This window comes from Plectropomus leopardus, chromosome 20, assembly GCF_026936395.1.
Source record: "Plectropomus leopardus strain MGB_pleo_1.0 chromosome 20, ASM2693639v1, whole genome shotgun sequence".
Classification (NCBI taxonomy): Eukaryota; Metazoa; Chordata; class Actinopteri; order Perciformes; family Serranidae; genus Plectropomus; species Plectropomus leopardus.
In genome coordinates, this window is record NC_142195.1 from 3,553,967 (window position 1) to 3,572,500 (window position 18,534).

The 18,534-nt window shown below is 39.5% G+C and overlaps 1 protein-coding gene across 2 annotated transcripts in view; it reads left to right on the forward strand.

Moving 5' to 3' along the window:
• The window catches only part of dcc (DCC netrin 1 receptor), a 352,843-nt gene that overhangs the window by 278,131 nt on the left and 56,178 nt on the right, over window positions 1-18,534 (forward strand). For both annotated transcript variants that reach the window (XM_088070760.1, XM_088070761.1), the window contains 4 exons: window positions 2,347-2,412; window positions 12,070-12,232; window positions 12,475-12,698; window positions 13,358-13,474. In XM_088070760.1, coding sequence (XP_087926886.1) covers window positions 2,347-2,412; window positions 12,070-12,232; window positions 12,475-12,698; window positions 13,358-13,474 — 570 coding nt within the window. The remainder of the gene's footprint in view (window positions 1-2,346; window positions 2,413-12,069; window positions 12,233-12,474; window positions 12,699-13,357; window positions 13,475-18,534) is intronic.

Sequence of the window (18,534 nt, forward strand, 5' to 3'; positions counted from 1 at the left end):
ATACACACTGTTCAATGCACACACAAAGACAAGCTGGAAAGAAAGATAATTAATGTGTGTGTTTTCAGAAACATGAAGATTTTCAAATCCAGCTTTAATCTAACGCGTTTCTGTAGCTTCAAACTGCAAGAAAACATCAAATCTGCTTCATATTTTACAGCACTGGAACTCAACATGGCAGCTGCTGCTGCTACGGGGTGGTGGGAGGAAGAAACCAGCTTTTAGCTTTAAAATGAGGGAGAATTATGTATCGGGTCTGGCTTTAAGTTACTTTGAGAAGTGGAAGTCTTTAGATTGAGTTTTGTGATGGATGTGACAGTGTGGAGGTTTTGGAAATCTCTCATCAGTTTCCAATCTCTGTTCTCTGGCTGCTTCTGTGATGATTTGTTTCTGACTTCTTCTTCAAATTTGTTCTCTCAGTGTTCCAAATTAACATGCTGTACTGGCTCAGCTGCTGGGAAGTGAACTGGGGAAAAATGTTAAAAATACCTGCCAAAAACCCATTTTTTAAAACTACTCTTTGAATTTAATATAAATCAATTAGACGCATTTACTCACAGCAAATATCATACAGATGAGGCAGTTACAATATAGAGTGATTCAAAATTAAACAATAATATAAAGACTAGAAGCAAGTAAGAAAATTTGGAATAAAGGGAAACTAAAACCCATCAACATGTTTAAGAGCTTTAGAACAATATAAAGAAGAGACTGTTTGTTGAGTTAAGAGTTGTTCGTTCTGTATATAGAATGCAACTTATTCATGCAGCTCATCATTTGTCTTTGGCTATTTTTCATGAATGTAGGCCAGAGGATAATGACCTTATTTTTAATCCTGTCCACTAAACTTGAGCATCAATTGTCTAACTGGTGTAATAAGATTTATAAGCAGCCAGCATTACAAGTCTAGGACAAGGCTAAATGCCGAATTACCCCCTTCTGGTGGCAACTATGTCAAGAGGGTCAAGTGCAGCTCTCGTACAGGATATTTGTTCTTTGTGCACTCTACTAATTTGGCCCCTTGCTGTCCATTTTTTTTTTTAAATTTCTGGACATAATGTAAGTGCAGCCAAGACCTAAACAATGTCCTGTTGACTATTGATTCCTTACTTATTTTTATACTTTCATGCCGCTGACAGCTGTGGCTAGAGGCATTATGTTTTCAGATTGTCCATCCTTTACCCGGAGGCCTTTAAGGAATTTCTTCAAATTTTGGCACAAACGTCCACCTGGACTTAAAGAAGAACTGATTACAAGGAATGCCCCTTCTTTCATAAAAAAAAGGGACAAATGTCCACCTGGACTCAAAGATGAAATGATTACATTTTGGTAGTCAAAGGTGTATGTCATTGTGATCACATGCCCATCTGAGACATGACAATATAATAATAACTTTCATTTAAGAGGAAAATACACCTAACTGAATTACTCTTTCCTACATGTATTATATGAATCTGGACCGACATGGATGTAATCTGCAACTTGACGGTTGGAGGGCACACAATGGCAAGGCAATAATTGTGATTTTGCTGGGCATATATGATTGATTATTTTAATTCCATGATAATCACTGTATTTCTGCCAGTATTTTTCATATGTGTAGCCAGAAATCTAGCCAGTTAAAATGCCATCCTCATTCTCATTCTTGCATTCAATTCTGTGATTGGTCTACTACTTCTCCATAAAGGAGAAACAGTCGGCAATGAACATAGCAACAGACCCAATAGTCTGTTTAGATTTGACTGAAATACTGGACTATGATTCATCATAGTGCAGTTTAAGAATACATTTGAACAAGGTCTGCGTACTTCAAACTCTCTTTATCAATGAGGGGGCTCCAAAGCAGAAACATGCTCTCAGGTCCCTGTTGTTCTGCCCCTCTCCTGCTCTTTGTATTGTTTATGTACCCTGTGGCCCCCAAATTCTCATTAAGTACATAGTGGACGATACATGGCAGCATTGTTTGCCCAGAGATATAGAAACCAAAAAAGCTCTCTTGCTGGAACAATACTACAAGCCTGCATGTTGTTACAAAATTTACCAGTCCGAGTACCCATGAAGTGTTCCAATCTTTGCGGCTCAATATAACATGGGAGAGACAATGATACGGCACCCATACGACGCGTTTGTGTGTGTGTGTGTGTGTGTGTGTGTGTGTGTGTGTGTGTGTGTGTGTGTGTAACATCCTAACAAAGCAATTTATTCCCTAAAAAGGAACCAGTCTCTCTGTCCGATCCCTCTATTCGGTCTGCAAAATGACTCTCGGTTTTTCCTTCGTCATCCCTGCTGTTTTCTATCTCTTTTTCTGTTCCATCCTAATGTTCCTGTTCATTTCTTGTTTTCCAGGTCGGGGGGGAGACCATGCCTACTGGCCGTCTGACACCAATCTAATTGATAGGAGCAGCATTAACGGTAACACACACACAAACACACACACACTTTTCTTCCTGCTTGACCTAATCTGACTGTCAGAAATTAAAAGTACACTTGGTTTCATTCTCTGACTCTATTTAGCACAATGAGACCAACTGTCCTGGGAGCTGAGCTAATTATGTATGTGTGTGTGATATTCTGCAACATCATTAGATTATCACAGCGACTCAGTTGTTTTCTTTGATCACTCAGCTCAGTCATGTCTAAACTTAGTTTAATGACTCAGTGCGTGCTGACGAGGAGCTGCAGCTCCCTGATTTACAGTCTGTTAGGGTTGCTTCCTGTTTGTTGTCATATTGCCGCCGGCAGGAAAAATTAATTAGATTCACTATCTCACCATCAATCAGTGTTTTTACAAACTGGAGAAAGTAATCTTTATGGAGGAACAGGATTAAATGAGTGTGGTGGCATATCAGTCTACTGCTTGTAGTTTTTTAATGTGATGCCAAAAACAACAACAGTATTATTGATAATAATTAAGGATAGGAAAATGGCAAGGGAAAGCATTATCTTCTATTTTTTACTGCTCAAATATTAAACGTATATATGAAAATGTTAATAAAAGATGATTATGATGACAGTATTACACTTCCCATATTCATATGAGAACATTTTACTTTTACTATAATTTATACCACATAAAAATTTTTATCATTTAAAGCTAACACAAATCTCCTTAGAAAGGCATGTTTTCAGATTATCAGAATTATTATCTTTAATTCAACTGTTACTTTTAAACGGTAATACTAATACTTATAAAATAAGATAAAGATAGAAATAAGGCACTGCATTGTGCTGAAAGGTGCATCTGGTTGGTTTGTTAAGTAGGGATGGGGATTGAAACCCGGTTATATTGAGGAACCGATTCTGCTTTTTTCAAAACCAGAAAATCAGTAACATTTTACCTTATTGATACTGCTATCGAGTCCCGTGGGTCCTATGACCTACCATTACATCTTGAGTCGAGTTGAGTCACGTCATTTAATTCAAATCACTGATCCGCACACATCGACTGTGCATCAAATTAAACCTGAATTCAGAATCTTCACTTTTCATTGGGTTGAAAAAACTCCTTCAACTCTGTCAGCTGCTGCTGCAGAGCCGGCACAGTCTCCATCATCATCCGCTCAGAGCAGCAGTGGGAAGCACAGCCAAACTTTGTAGCAAGTCCTGTCAGTTAAAAATAGTAATCCAGCGTTGAAATCTAAATTGAAATCAGTAGAATAAGAGCTAGTTAGCTAAATAAATGAAGTTGCATAATGTTTCATTGTGATGTGTTCAAGGTCGGCTCAGAAGAATGACTATTCGGCAAAGGTAAAAAGTCATCACGATGTGTTCAAATGTAACATCAAGAAAAAGATACAGTTGTTTTGGAGAACTTTGTTTTTCCAGCGATATTAAAGAAAAAGTAACTTGTTATATAGCAATAAAAGGAAGACCAGTTCTGTTAAAAACATACTGTCGCCTGGTCTCTCCACCAAATAATAGAAGAGTATCTATGGTGGTATCGATAAAGACTCAGATCAATCAGGATTCTCAATAATGGTATCAATATTAATAAATATAACGATCCCAATCCCTAGTTCGAAGTGCTTAAGTAATTGTACTGCATCCCGATATAAACCCCTACTGTGCATGCATAAGCACACAGATGTGTGCGTGCATGAACGTGTAATACACGTAAGGGTCCTGGACCCTTTTCTTACATTAATTCTAATAGAAGTACAGTTCTCTGCTGCTCCACACGAGGCTAATATGGCCGCTGGTACTAACAAGGAAACTACTGCTAAAGCAAAAGCCACCATTAATAATACAAATGATGATCATAACCATAACTGTCCTCTCTGTTTGAAGAGAAATCGTTCTGTTACCCCTCCTCCACAGAGAGGTCAGAGGTCAGGGACTGAGGCAGGCAGTGATTCAGTGTCTCATTGGAGGACAGTGGAGCAGTGTGTGTGTGTGTGTGTGTGTGTGTGTGTGTGTGTGTGTGTGTGTGTGTGTGTGTGTGTGTTTGTGTGAAGATGGACTCTCTCACATTTTGTCCGTGTTGTCAGCGCTGCAACCAGAGGGGATCATAAATCCGTCCTCTCTGACCTCCGCCCTCCTCAGTCTTTATGGCGGGTCAGCGAGGGCAGAGCCTCGTTCATCACCTCCACCGTATTTCATCTTTAACGCGGTGTCATCCTTTATATCACAGAGCTTCCTCTCACTTGAAAAACAACCCACAGAGAATATTCAGCCCCGACTCTTTCCATCAGGGGACAGCGCTGTAGGTTTATTGTCAGATTTTCTGATCCAGTCTGTTGTTCTGATCCACTGACAGTTTCTCAGCAGGCTGGAGGTCTGGGCACAGTTTGCCTGCTGATAAACACTAAAAATCACTAAAAATCTCTCCAGAGGAATTGATGTTGGCTGTGGTCTGGGCTGAGAGCACCACACCACTCAAACAATTAAAAGTCAGAAAGTTAAAAATACCCCAGCTTTCAGCAAATGACAGACTGTTCAAAAGAGTTACAATGGAAGATATTAACATTTGAACCCAAATGTTCCTGATGAAACTTCACTTCACTGAAAAGTTCAGCAGCCATTTTCCTCTTTGAATGACTCCTGACAAAACCAGAAAAGCTTCAAATTTAAACATAAAAGATAAACTTTTTTTTTTAAAATTAATAAAGAACCAGACTAAACAATTAACCAAATCACTGATCAACAGTTTATTCAAACAAAAATTCAGCAATTCAAGAGCAAGACTAAAGTCTACAGCCATGCTAGGAGCTCAAAGAGGCTATTAAGTGGAGCGATAAACTGAGCTAAATGCCTCTGTAACATCAACATGCTGGAACCCAATGCACAGAGTAAATGTTGGCATTGTACAGATAAATTAAATTTTCCATTTCAACAATGCCATGGCTGATGTGAGATTAGGTTTAAGCGTAAAAACTTCTTGGTCGTGGTTAGGAAACAATCATGTTTTTGCTTAAAACTCCAGGTTTGGGTGGCACAATCCCGGCAGGAAACGCGGCAGTGTCTCAGAAAAAAACCCAGCTAGAAAACTGCAGAAACACAGCAAAAGTCAACCAGTTTTTTTTTTGTTGGTCTTGAACTGTGCTCTGCTGCTTGGGAAGTGTCTCGCCAAGGTGTCACCCCTTCCACCATCCCCTCCATCTCCTGATGACTCAGTCAGCTCATAAACTACATCACTTTAGAAAGGTTGTTATGTTTCATTTCATTCCATTTATTTTATTTATAAGGACAACACACATGAACATTTCTGTAAATGTGCTAGTGTTAGCCGGCTACTTTTTCACTGTAGTCCTTTGGCAAGATGTTTTGAAATAGGTGTCAAATATCACTATTTTAATTAAGAAAATAAAGCGCTTTAATAAGATGTCCATGCTGGTTTGTCAGCCGACGTCACTTCTTTATGACTCCTCGCGGGGGCGATTCACACTTTAATGAGTGAAATTTGGACGGCAGTTAACTGGCTGAAGAAGAGGAAGTTTACAGAGCAGTAATAGCGGAAAGCGGTGCAGCGAAAAGTTTACTAAGCGTACCCCAGCCTCATTTAAATCCAAAGTATGGATACACTTCAGCTTCTACAACACTGAAGGGACAAACAAACTTGACAAAGGCTTTGCAGTATGTAAGAACTGTCTGACAAAAGTGAAGTACACAGGAAATACCACGAACATGCAGAGACCCTTGCAGCGCTAAGAAAGTGGCTGATGCTAATGCTAACGCTAGAGAACATGCAGCCGTGAATGCAATGTTCAGCGCAGAGCTCCCTTTCTTGTCCCCAAGGGCAGCCAACATGTTGAAGTCAATTGCAAAGTTTATTTGCGAGGACCTCCGACCCTACAGTGTGGTCGAAAATGAAGGTTTTCGCCAGATGCTACAAACGCTGAAGCCAAGATATAAAATACAGAGCCAGAAATATTTCAGTGTGTTTATAAAAAGGCACTATGCTAAGACTTTATGCACTTTATGTTCAGTGTTTCATCTCAGTCTGTGTCAAATTATGTGAAACTGACACTAAATTGCAGTGAAAAAATTGAGAAATCCTGCACTTGACCGTTTTATGACTATTTTGTATTCTCTAGTTAGACATATTTTGTGATGTATCGTTCTATGATTTTCTTGCAATATATGGATTATCGCAGAATAGCTGTAGCTATGATAAAATCGGTATAGTGAACAGTGTTTTGTGTATCGTATCGTGAGGTACCCTGTGATTCCCACCCCTATTTTGGAACATGTAAAATGATAAAATTCACTTAACAACAGCAGCGCAACACCATAAAGACATCAACAGCTACAGCAAATAGGAACTCCCAACAACAAGAGCCATGCGTTACAACAAGAAACAGCAGAACAACAGTAGAAAACAATAGCACAGCAACAACATATAGCATTTTAGCAAGAATAGTTATGCACACAGAATGACGACACACGAGACAACGACACACACTAAGCCTAACATGCAGACATGCAGAGCAGCAACAAGAAACAGCAATAGACAGAATCAGTGATAAAATATCAGAGTCATAAAGTTAGACCCTTAAGAAATTGTTAAATGATGCAGTCACGGGTTAATAATGTGTTCATATGCACTTAAACACAGGCAGGCCATGCAACACAAAGTTAGGCAAGTTGTCAATAAAACAGATATTTCTTAGATACCCCTGCAAAGCTGGCCACTTGGCAACAGGCAGCAGACATAAGGCAAGTTATGTATGAAACATACAAATGTAAACATATTGTTTGCACAAACCTGAAATGCCAACAGTCCTTCTAGCGACTGGGCTGCATGCTGATGTTAAGCATGTACAAAGTTTACCATGTTCACCATCTCATATTAATGTGTTAGCATGCTAGCATTGATAACTGACACTGAATGACAATGTCATTAGTTTTGCAGGTCATTAATCAAAGTATTGAAATATTTGAAATTCAGAGAAGATGATGATTAAAGGATGAGATAAGTTTCCTGGAAACATAAATATCCGTCCAAAATTTCATTGCAGTCCTTCCAAGGAGTTGTTGGAACTAGTGTTGTATTCAAGACCATACTCATTGAGACCAAGACTTGACCGAGACCAGAGTGTGCCAAGACTGAGACAAGACCAAGACTAAGGCAGGGCGAGACCGAGTCAAGACCGAGACTATATATGTGTCAATGAGGGGTGGCAGCCATTATCGGTGACAAAAAATCCAAAGTACAAATGACTTATGTGATTGGCTGGATTTGAAGAAGGAAGTTTCACATCCAATCACAGTAATTATATGTTAAATAAATCCGTAGTGGTCTCGATTGGTGTCAATTAACAATCCGGAGTTTGCAATGTCCGAGCCTGAGACAAGAAAGGTTTGGCATATTTACGTAGAGAAACTTTGGGTTTTGGCACTTTCACATTGGCCTCATTTCTAAGCTTGGAAAGCTGCCGCTTGGTCACCAGAAACAGCAACACACAAGTCAGTCAGTGGATATGATTTTATATTCCATCATCTTTGTAGACGCAAACCTGCTGTTGGCTCTGATTCTGTTAGTGAATGTTTATTTTCCTTTTAACATTTGCAGAGTTCATTTAAGGGATTTTAATGCTTGGAAAAGATTTCCCCATGAAGGCTAGTTGGAGAATATTACAAATAGAAAATGATATGATCAAAATGTGACCATTTTTCTGTGTGAGAGTCATCTGTGTGTGATGCTGGTCTCTGATGGTGTGTATTTCTGAGCAGGTGTGTTTGTTTTTTGAGTTTTGGTTATTCCCTCGGCAACATCTCTGCTTTGTCCCTTCACTGCTACAGGGCTTCATTTCCCCATCTACAAAAAATAAATGCATAAAATGAAATTAGTGTGAATCACCCAGGACTGGCGCTTTGTTTGAGTTTCTTTGTAGCCGCTCTGCTTTGTTTTCCGGATGGATTTCTGGGCTTTGTTCGGATTTCTACACTTCCTGTCACCCTTGTGCTGATTTGTGGATGTTGTTGTGGCTTTAAAGCTTCTGATGTTTTCCACACAGTGTCTCCGTGCTGCCGGGGATTCAATGCCATGCTCAAGGGCATCTCAGCAGAGGTTGTTAGTGCTCCTGTTATCATCAGTAACATACATGTTGCTCGCGGCTCAGCTTTGACCTCCTCACTGTCAGCTCCTGTCACTTATAGCAGTCAGCTCCAGCTGTGTCTTAATTTTACACTCCATAACATTCTGATGTGTAATATGAAACAATTCTCACTTTAACGATAAACTCGAATTTTTAGCAATTACATATGCCATCATTTGCAGACAGTTGTTTGCCTGATAAAGATAATTACCAAAATGTCACAATAAATGTATTGTAAGTTTGACACTGTGGGGGAGTTTGTCTGCAAATGATTTCTTACACGTTCCACTCCTATGCACCTGGTTTGAAATAGAAAAGTTTTTTCATGATTCAAATTTCACAAATGAAGTGCCAAGAAGCTGCTTAGCAAGAGACAGCAAAACTCCACTAGCTAAATTCTAATGACAGTGTCAGATTTCTGTAATTTCACTGTAAAAATGTCTGTAAAATTAACAGCAAAGTGCTGTAAAAACATGAAATCATAAAACTGTAAACAGAAAAACAATAAAACTGTGTTCAATTTACAGTAATATAACAGAACCAAACTGTTAATTTAAGAATATATTGAAAGGATGATGTTTGTAAAATTTGCATATTGCTTTAAACACAAGAAAAGTGTGAACAAAAACAAAATTAATTTCAATTAATTAATTTCATTCTGATAACTACATTGCGTGGTAGCACGGTGGCGGCGTGGTTAGCACTGTTGCCTCACAGCAAGAGGGTCCCTGGTTCATTCCAAAGAAGTGCAGCTCAGGTTGATTGGTGACTCTAAATTGCCCTTAGGTGCAACTGTGAGCGTGAAAGGTTGTCTGTCTATATGTGTCAGCCCTGCGGCATTCTTGCGACCTGTCCAAGGTGTACCCCACCTTTCGCTCGATGACAGCTGGGATTGGCTGCAGCCCCCCCCCCGCGATGCTTGCAATGTCACCAGGTCATCTATACAAGGCATTTTGTAGAGGATGTCACATACGCTGTTTTTAAGTCTCAAAAGGTTGACTTTATTCTCCAGATTTTATTTAAATTTTATTTTTTAAATTTCTACCTTTTTTCTAAACGTTCCGATTTTTTCTCGACAGTGTATTTCAACATTATTCTCGATATTTCAAGTGTATTCTCGTCATCTCGACTTTTTTCTTAAAGTGTATAATAAAAAAAATAATCCTCCTCTCAAAAGTATTTCTCCTGCCTAGCCCTAATCCTCTTCTATATTTTTCCCATATTTCTAAGAAAAAAAAGCACCAATTTTTTGTCAGAATTCAAATATTTAAAAACTTGTGAAAGGCATCTGAAAGCAGTACAAGAAAAGTGAAGTTGCACCTGGTTTCAAAGGGTTAAAAAATATGTTTACCCTGTGATATAATAATTATGGAACTCATAATGGACCTGTGTTTAGGGCCTGAGCTGAATGATTAGTATGTCAGTGAAATCCATCCAACCCTTCTTTTCTCAGACTGATATCTCAACAGCTACTACTCAAATTCTTGCAAATTCAGTTTCCTGATCACATTCCTGCTCCCTGCAGGTAGAACCCCTTTGATTTTAATGACCTCTATGACCTTTACTCTTGCACCACCTTGGAAGACGAGCGTCAGCTGAGGGTCAGATTTCTGTTTGAAATGACATCAAAGACTTGTTTAAAGAAAGGGAGAAAAAGATGATGAAATCTAAGTTAAGAAAGAAAAGAAAAGAGGGGGATACCTTGGTCCCTGTGCTTCGGCTGTAAGCCGTGATGGATTGTGGTTTTCATTGAGAGAGACGACTGAATGGAGAGAGAAAGGGAGAGAGAGAGAAGGTGAAAGAGGGAAAGTGCCTCTCTCACAGGTATTTTTCTTCATCTGTCTTTCCTCCGTCTCCTCCTTCTCTCCTCCACATTTCTGCACATTTTCTTTCTCTTAATCCCACTATCATCTTTTTCTCTTTTCCAGACTTCTCTCTCTTCTTCTGCTCTCTCTCTCTCTCTCTCTCTCTCTCTCTCTCTTTAACACACTTCTCTCAGCTCTCCATCTAGACTTGATGCTCCTCCTGTGTTTCCTATTTTCTCTCTCTATGTGCTCCAAGGTCGAGTTAATGAATGACAGAGTGTGTCATCAATTCCCCTTTTTCCCTTTACACCTGTCATAGCTACACACACACACACACACACACACACACACACACACACACACACACACACACACACACACACACACACACTGTGTATCGATTGGCACAGCAGCAGAGCTTTGTGTTTTTAGTCAAGTGAAACCACTTGAGGTTTCATTCTGAAGGCTTTTATTTTGGAGCGGTGTGTCTTAATAACACCAGAACTTCAAAGCAGATTTCATTTTAAATTAAAAGACTTTTATCAGGTTGATAAAGAGAATATTTAGCCTATATTTATGTTTCATTTGCATTATCTGTGCTGTTCCTCAATTCTCACAATTTCAAAAATGCAATAATAGTAAAGGTTAAAAGAAAATGATGAGTATAATCTTGAGTCAAAATCTCATGACGAGATATATTAGCTTTCAGAATCCAGTGATATCTGCATGAAGGAAAATATCTGCAATATATGTTTAAGACCTTGTATGGAAGTCAGTGGCTGCCAATATTAAACTGAAATAATTTAATTAAATTGAAATGTAATTTTACATTCTTGTATGAATGACAACATTTAAATAATATTTTTAAATAGCAATATTGTCAATTTAAAAAAAAGTATAGTTACTGCCAAAAGTAAATTTTAAATAAAATTTAAATTAAAACAGGTGTATTCTGAGACCTTCCTTTTGAAACTTACCAAAGTCAACTATTATGAAATTAGCCATTCTGAACATTCATGTGCAAAAGGCTTTTTCTTTTTTCTTTTTTCTTTTTTTATGAGAAATAAGTTAAAATCAGGACACGTTTTGAATTCCCCCTGAAAAATGAAAAGTTTTGCTGATGGATGCGCTGCCAATAGTTTGTCACGGGACATTAAGTTTGATTTTAGTGTTGGTAGTAATTATATTTTAAAATATATATGGTAGATCACATATAGAAATCTCAACTTTTGTTCATCATATGTCATGCACAGCAAAAGAGATATTAGAGGCGCTCAAACTGCGTCACTTGAGAATACCGTCGGATGGAACAGTACATGAGTGCATGAAACACTGTAGGACAGCATCAGGTAATAATGCTGCCATTAATAACATAATTATGACATAACAACTGACAGTGCAGCAGTCTGGAGTTTTTTTCTGCACCTTACCACGTGCCTTTTTTGCTCAAACCTAGCCATCCATGACTTTGTTGCCTAATCCCAACCATGGGAGTTGGTTATTATGTACTGTTGTGCAAACATAAGGACCGCGCTAAATCATGCTGCACCATGTGACAAGCTTGGATGAGAACATGTTGTGCATTCTTGCAAGTGCCATCAGGAGCACTAGGAGGAAGCATAGGAACATGATTTTTTTCACAGATTATCTCTCATGTACTACTGTCAGGACAGTGATAAGATACAGTTTGATAATATTTTTTTGTCTCTCTACAATATGTATTTCAGAGTCTCCAATTGGTCAAATGCGTCCACCTCATGGCAGTGCAACACCTCAGAAGAACAGTAACCTCCTGGTCATCATTGTGGTCTCCGTGGGAGCCGTCACCGTGGTTGTGGTCGTCATCGTGGCGCTGATCTGCACGCGGCGCTCCTCCGCCCAGCAGAGGAAGTAAGATGTTTCATTCATTTCCCTCTCGTCTGTGTAGGCTGCAGCATACATGAGTAAGGCCACCAGTTCTGTCATGATACAGATGAACCAATGTGTTCATTGTCTGCTGTGATTTAGGAGGTTGCCTAGCGACATGACTCTAATAGCAGTCAACCCTTGGTTCATGTGGTGTCCGCTAACATCAGTCACTCGGGGCGTTCTCCTCCACATATTAACCTTGCCCTTTCTCGTCCTCTTTGCAGGAAGCGAGCGAGCCACAGTGCCAGCAAGAGGAAGGGCAGCCAGAAGGACTTACGACCTCCGGACCTTTGGATCCATCATGAGGAGATGGAGATGAAGAACATGGAGAAAGCTCCCAGTGTCGCCCCATCCGGACATGATTCGCCAATCCAGTCCTGTCAGGACCTCCCACAGGTGGCACACAGCCAATCAGAAAGCCAGATAGGCAGCAAGAGCAGCCACTCAGGTACAGGATGGACATTGACACTTATGTGTTATGTAATTATATAAGATGGAGCAATCTGGCAAAACACAGGAACAACAACAAAAAAACGCAAAAAAAAAAAAACATTTAAAGTTGATAATAACAATATTTTTTTTCCCTATTAGTTATTATTATAAACTTCAAATTATTTATGTGTCTTTAAAAAAGAAATCTGATAATTTACTTGTCACCTTTTCTTGCAATTTGGGATACATCTTTTGCCAAGTTGCTTATTGCCTTTTTAGTCACATTTCAACAGAAGTTAAATCACGGGGTTAAACACTAACTTTTGTTTACAGATTTAATTTTAGGGTTCATTTCTGTGTTGTCTGGCAATATCAAAATATCCACATATCCAATATGTTGTACACTAAAATTAAAAATTTCATTTATTATCTACATGCTTCTCCATTTCTTTGGTGCAAACTGATTCATTTATATCAATTATGGGTCTTAATTACATTAGCTGTATAATGAAGCCTGATTCATCATTAGTGTATTAAGTAATAACATATATAAATGATTTCTCCCAATGGAAAACAGTTAGCTGAGCTCATTTTAAATACTCGTTTGACAGCGTAATGAAGTCAGGGAAAATGTTTGATTCCCTGTTTTCATATTTGAATGTTGTGATGTCCCAGGAGCTGACGGTGACGAGGCATCCAGCAGCATCTCCACGCTGGAGCGCTCCCTGGCTGCCAGGAGGGGGACAAGAGGCAAAATGATGATTCCTATGGACTCGCAGCCGAGCAACACACGTAAGCAACACAACGTTGTGTGCGCTTTTAACATGTTCTGCCTTTTGCAAACTCTTGACTGAGTTTTTCACAGAGGTTTTTAGCAAAAGAAATAAAAATAAAAAATACAACAGTCTACAGCCGTGCTAACAGCTCTGTCAGTCGACTTATGCAGCTGGACCAAAATGAAATGCCTGGACATCTGATGCCATATAGATTATCTTGATATTTTCTTCTGATGTCTGCAAACATCTGATGCCAACATCATCTTGATGTAGAAAAATGACATTTAGTCATAAGGCATGGAGAACAACACCCAGCTGCTGCAAAATGACACTTAAATGTCCACACAACATGAAATTTAATATCTATCCAACGTGAGAGTCCAAATGTCTTTCTGATGTCATATTGATGTGTGGTACCAGCTGGCCACCACATCGTGTAGTGGTGGCACATAATTGTTTTAAAATTAGCATGTGACAGGGCAGCCTCTAGCTCTAGTGTGCACCCCATATGTCAAGGCCTTTGCAGCAGCCCAGGTTCGATTCCAGCCTGTGGCCCTTTGCTGCATGTCATCTTCACTCTCTCCCACGTTTCCTGTCATTCTACGGCTGTCCTATCAATAAAGTGAAAAATCAAGTTCTGTAAAAATAAGGACACAAACAGCAGTCTCCTGGGTGAATGTCCTGTGCCTTTTATAAGCTGACCAATTTCAAGAAATTAGTAAAAGGTGATAAGAAAGAAGACCTAAAAATGGCATGTTTGACCTAAAAATGGCATGTTTGACCTAAAAAATGTTGTTGGTTTTTTTTTTTTTGAACAATTTTTGGTTAATTTTGGGCCATTTCTTATAAAGATGCTCATTGCCTTTTCCCCATGTCTATGTCAGAAATAAAACCAGTTTCCTCGGGTTTCAAATGGATGCTTTTTGATCAGTTATTGATGGCTTAAGGAGTCTTTGTGAATTGATTTTGTCGTGATTGGTTGTAGCAGCCTGTGGCTCTGGCATGAATATGTTATTGTTTTATAGTGCAAGTTTGACGCCTGATGAAGGTTTATGACTGATGCATTCCATTTAAAAAAAAATTGGTGCTGACTGTGACTGGTTAATCTGGCATGTGAAAAAGCTGCACAGATTCCTGAATTCAGGATCAGACCCAACATCAACTTAATTTGTCTTACATTAGGCTTTATATTACGGTTCACGGTTCTCCCTGTTGGTGCATGGAACGTCAAATGACATGTCTGCGGCAGTAAGGTGTCTTTGGGTGACAACAATGGTCAGCCAGTTCATCCTTCCCTTCCTCTTTGCCTGTCTCTGCCTGGTAGAGATATAGTCTTTCATGCAAAAATGAAGTTGAGAGAACCCACACACAGAAAATTACACACTGACACACACTTTCCCACACAGATAATTAGCTTGTATGTTCCCTCAAGCTGACCCAAAGGACAGAAGGGAGAGGGAGAGGATCTGAGGGGGAGTGACTGAGGGGAGCAGGATAAGCAGAGGAAAGACAAAGAGAGCAGTGGTTTTGCTCTAAACCCTCCTTAAGCGTCAGTTTACAGTGTTTGAATGGGTTCATGAAGGTGTGTGTTTAAGTCCAGATAATGGAAAGTGTCAAGTGTCCGTTCTCGAGCTGTGACTCTGATGATGTTCACATGTGAGGGTTTTACAGCGGAGATGAAACACTGAACGATATGACTGGTTCATTTGATTTTTACCTTGGGAAAGATGTGGCGCTGCAGTCACACTTATTATTCACATAGGTGCTCTGAAACTAGATAGTATTATGCTAACACATACTGGGAAACGGGCCATGTTCAAGTGACATTAAACCGTGGCGGTTCTTTGGATGGTTGGCCGTCCGTTGTAGTCTTTGCTGTGTCTTTATGTGCAACGTTTGGCCCGAGACACAGGCAACATGAGGCAATGCAACAGTCTGCTTTTGTCGCTGCTAGTTCTTTGATGTCAGTTTGGTGTGTCTGGGCCTTTAAACACAGTGCCGTCAGCCTCCAGTTATTTTTGCCAGGTGGAGCCAGTATGGGGGCAACAATTGTATCATGGCCCCCACTAGCACCCCTATTGGTAGTGCCAATGCAACTATAACTGTGGCAAAAGATGTCATTGGGATCACTTTTAAGAGCATTTTGATCAACAATCAAAAGCTTCCTACACTGCCATTATAGCTGGAGAACACACCACTGTTTACAGAATGTGACTGTTCACTGGGGTACATAATCACATCATTATTGTTACATTGATTATTTTTGGTGTGGACGGCCCTTTTCCACTGTGGGTGGAGTTCATGATGGTTGTAGCAGTCTACAGACCCACCCTGCCTGTTCTCATTCCGAAGTTGTCAAATGCCACTACTTTTGCAGTGCTTTTGGACAGCCAGTTGACATCGCTTGAGAACGTGGTCACACGGAACCTGATGCGTCTGCATAATATGCCGCTAGACAGCGTCAAGTTGAAATGCTGCTGGTAACAACTTAATGTAAGGAGCAGGAAGGTTCCCATAGGGCAGGCAGGAGGGGAGGCTGATGGGTCCAACAAACCTCAGACTTTCATGAGGGAGTCTGGTGTTCACTTCCCGTCTGAATGTGACATTTTATTTCTACTCCTTTTCATGTGTCTCTTTTGACGCAGGAATCCCAGAGCATAATTTGTAAATACGGAAGTCCACTGCAAAGCAGCAACATGTGATGACTTGGGATGAAAACGTGTTGACCCGTCTGTCTGTGCAAGATCTGCAGACACCACATCAGATCCGTGAACCAGTTTCTAGTCTGAGTAGTAGCGCATCATCTATTTATTTCCCCCTCTCTGCGGAATGTGTGTGTTCAGTCACATTACTCTGAGCTGAGAGTTTCATATAGTAATTACTCTGTTCTCAGTCGGTCTGTAAGGATTTGTGTCCTCTTTTTTATTCTTCCTTTGTCGTGTTGTTGTTGTTGTTTACCGAAGCTGCTGCACTCAAAAGCAACTATCAGGTTACAACGCTGGGTGTTCTTTTCTGGGAGTGTGAGTCAGCAGGTGACTGATAATTTTTTCTAGCATGTGACAAGCCCCCCTGTGTGTTTACACAAATGTGTGCGTGTGTGATATGTGGGTCACGGTAAAACTGGAAAAGCCTCGAGGCTTCCTCTGCCAGCACACAGATCTGTCCTCTATTCTGTTCTCTTTCTATGTTTTACTTTCTGTCATGTTTTACGCTTCATAACTATAACTACTATACTACTTCATAACTATTTTATTTGATCTCTTTGTCAAAGTTTCCTTCACTTTGCTGTATTGAAATTTGAAAGCTCAGATGATATTCTTCAGCAGTTTGGACCTACTTCCTGACCTAGCACATTTGGCACCCTTGGCAGGCTTCCCCGGCCACCCCACCCCCCCACCTTCAACACACACACAACACACATACATCCCCAAACAACGGAAAAAACAAAACAAAATAGCTCCTGTTAAATGGAAGATCAACACAAATAAACCTCTAGCAAACAAAAATAAGAAATAAAAAATATTAAAGAATACCATAATTCTCAAATTTACAAATGTCATCCTCGTCTTTTTTTTTTTTTTTTTTTTGGTACTTTGCCCCAGATGCCTTTTGACTTTTCATTTTAAACACTCCACTCCAACATGCCAAACAATGCTCACCTCTGGTTAGCACAGTGAGAGAGCATAACGCCTTAGTATCTTTAAAGGAGATGATGGAGTATACTAACGTGCTACTCTGTCTACATCAATCTCCTCTTTAACTTTGAATCATTGCAAAACTGTTCACAGTGATGTTTAAATTATGGTTCTTCCATTTAATTAAAAATCAGTTTTAATGGCTTTGATGAATTCAGGACTGAATTTAGAAATACCTGCAGGGCACAGTTTCAGATATCATTCATAGATGACATTGTCATCAAAGAAAGATAATGAAAAATGTAAATGCGTCAGTCAGACTGCTTTTTTATTGTTAAAAAAGTGGACTCTTTATGCTTCAGTTACGCCCAATAACTGATTTTTTGTAAAACATTAAAAGGTCAGGATGAGTACAGTGGATGAACATTTTTTGTTAGGGTTAATATTGCAAGAACTGAACCAAAGTGCAGATAATGTGGTATCAGTTGATGGTGTGTTCATTTTCAAATACCTGCAGGGTCTGCACTGTTTCTATCTTTGCTTCTGTCTCATTCTCTCTGTGTTTCCAGTGAAACACTTCTCCCTCTGCTGCCACGTCTCGGCTCCGCAGACGACATACTTACTGATCTCTTTATCTACCTTCTGTTTTTATCTCTTTGTGTCTGCTGTCTGGTTTTTCTTCTCCTTCTGTTTCTGTTTCTGTCACTTTGTTCCACTTTTTCATCTCAGTCTACTTGTGATTTAAAAAAATAATTTTTGTCTTTTTTTCTCTTTGATCAAGCTTTTATTCATTACTCTGTCTTTTATCTCAGTTTCTCTGCTTTTCTCTCCATTCTCCATTCTAGGTCTTTGTGTTTTTTATTGTCTTTCTCTATTTTGTATTTTTCTGCCTTTGTGCTGGCAATTGCAGAGGTTGGAGGCAATGTGTTTTCAGGCTGTCTGTATGTCCGGCCGGGCTGCTTATTTTTATTTGTGAATGCGATATCTCAGGAACACCTTGGGAGAATTTATTCAAATTTGGTACTACCATCCGTGGACATGTGGATGAAATGTTCAGATTTTGGTGGTCATAGGTTAAAGGTCAAGGTCACTGTGACCCTGTCTGTCTCATTTATATTACACAATATCTCAAGAACACCTTAAAGGAATAAAAAAAAAAAACATTCACTTGGACTCAAGGATGAAGATTTTGGTGGTCATAGGTCAGTGTGACCTTGCATCCATCTCCTCCTTGTAAATGCGAACACAAGGATTAACTGATTGAATTTTGGTGGTCAAAGGTCAAGGTCACTGTGACCTTGCATGTGTCTCGTTCTTGTGAACATGATATGTCATGAATACCTCGAGGGAATTTCTTCAAATTTGGCACAAACGTCCACTGAGACTCCAGAATGAACTGATTAGAATGTGGTGGTTGAAGGTCAAAGATCAAGGTCATGGT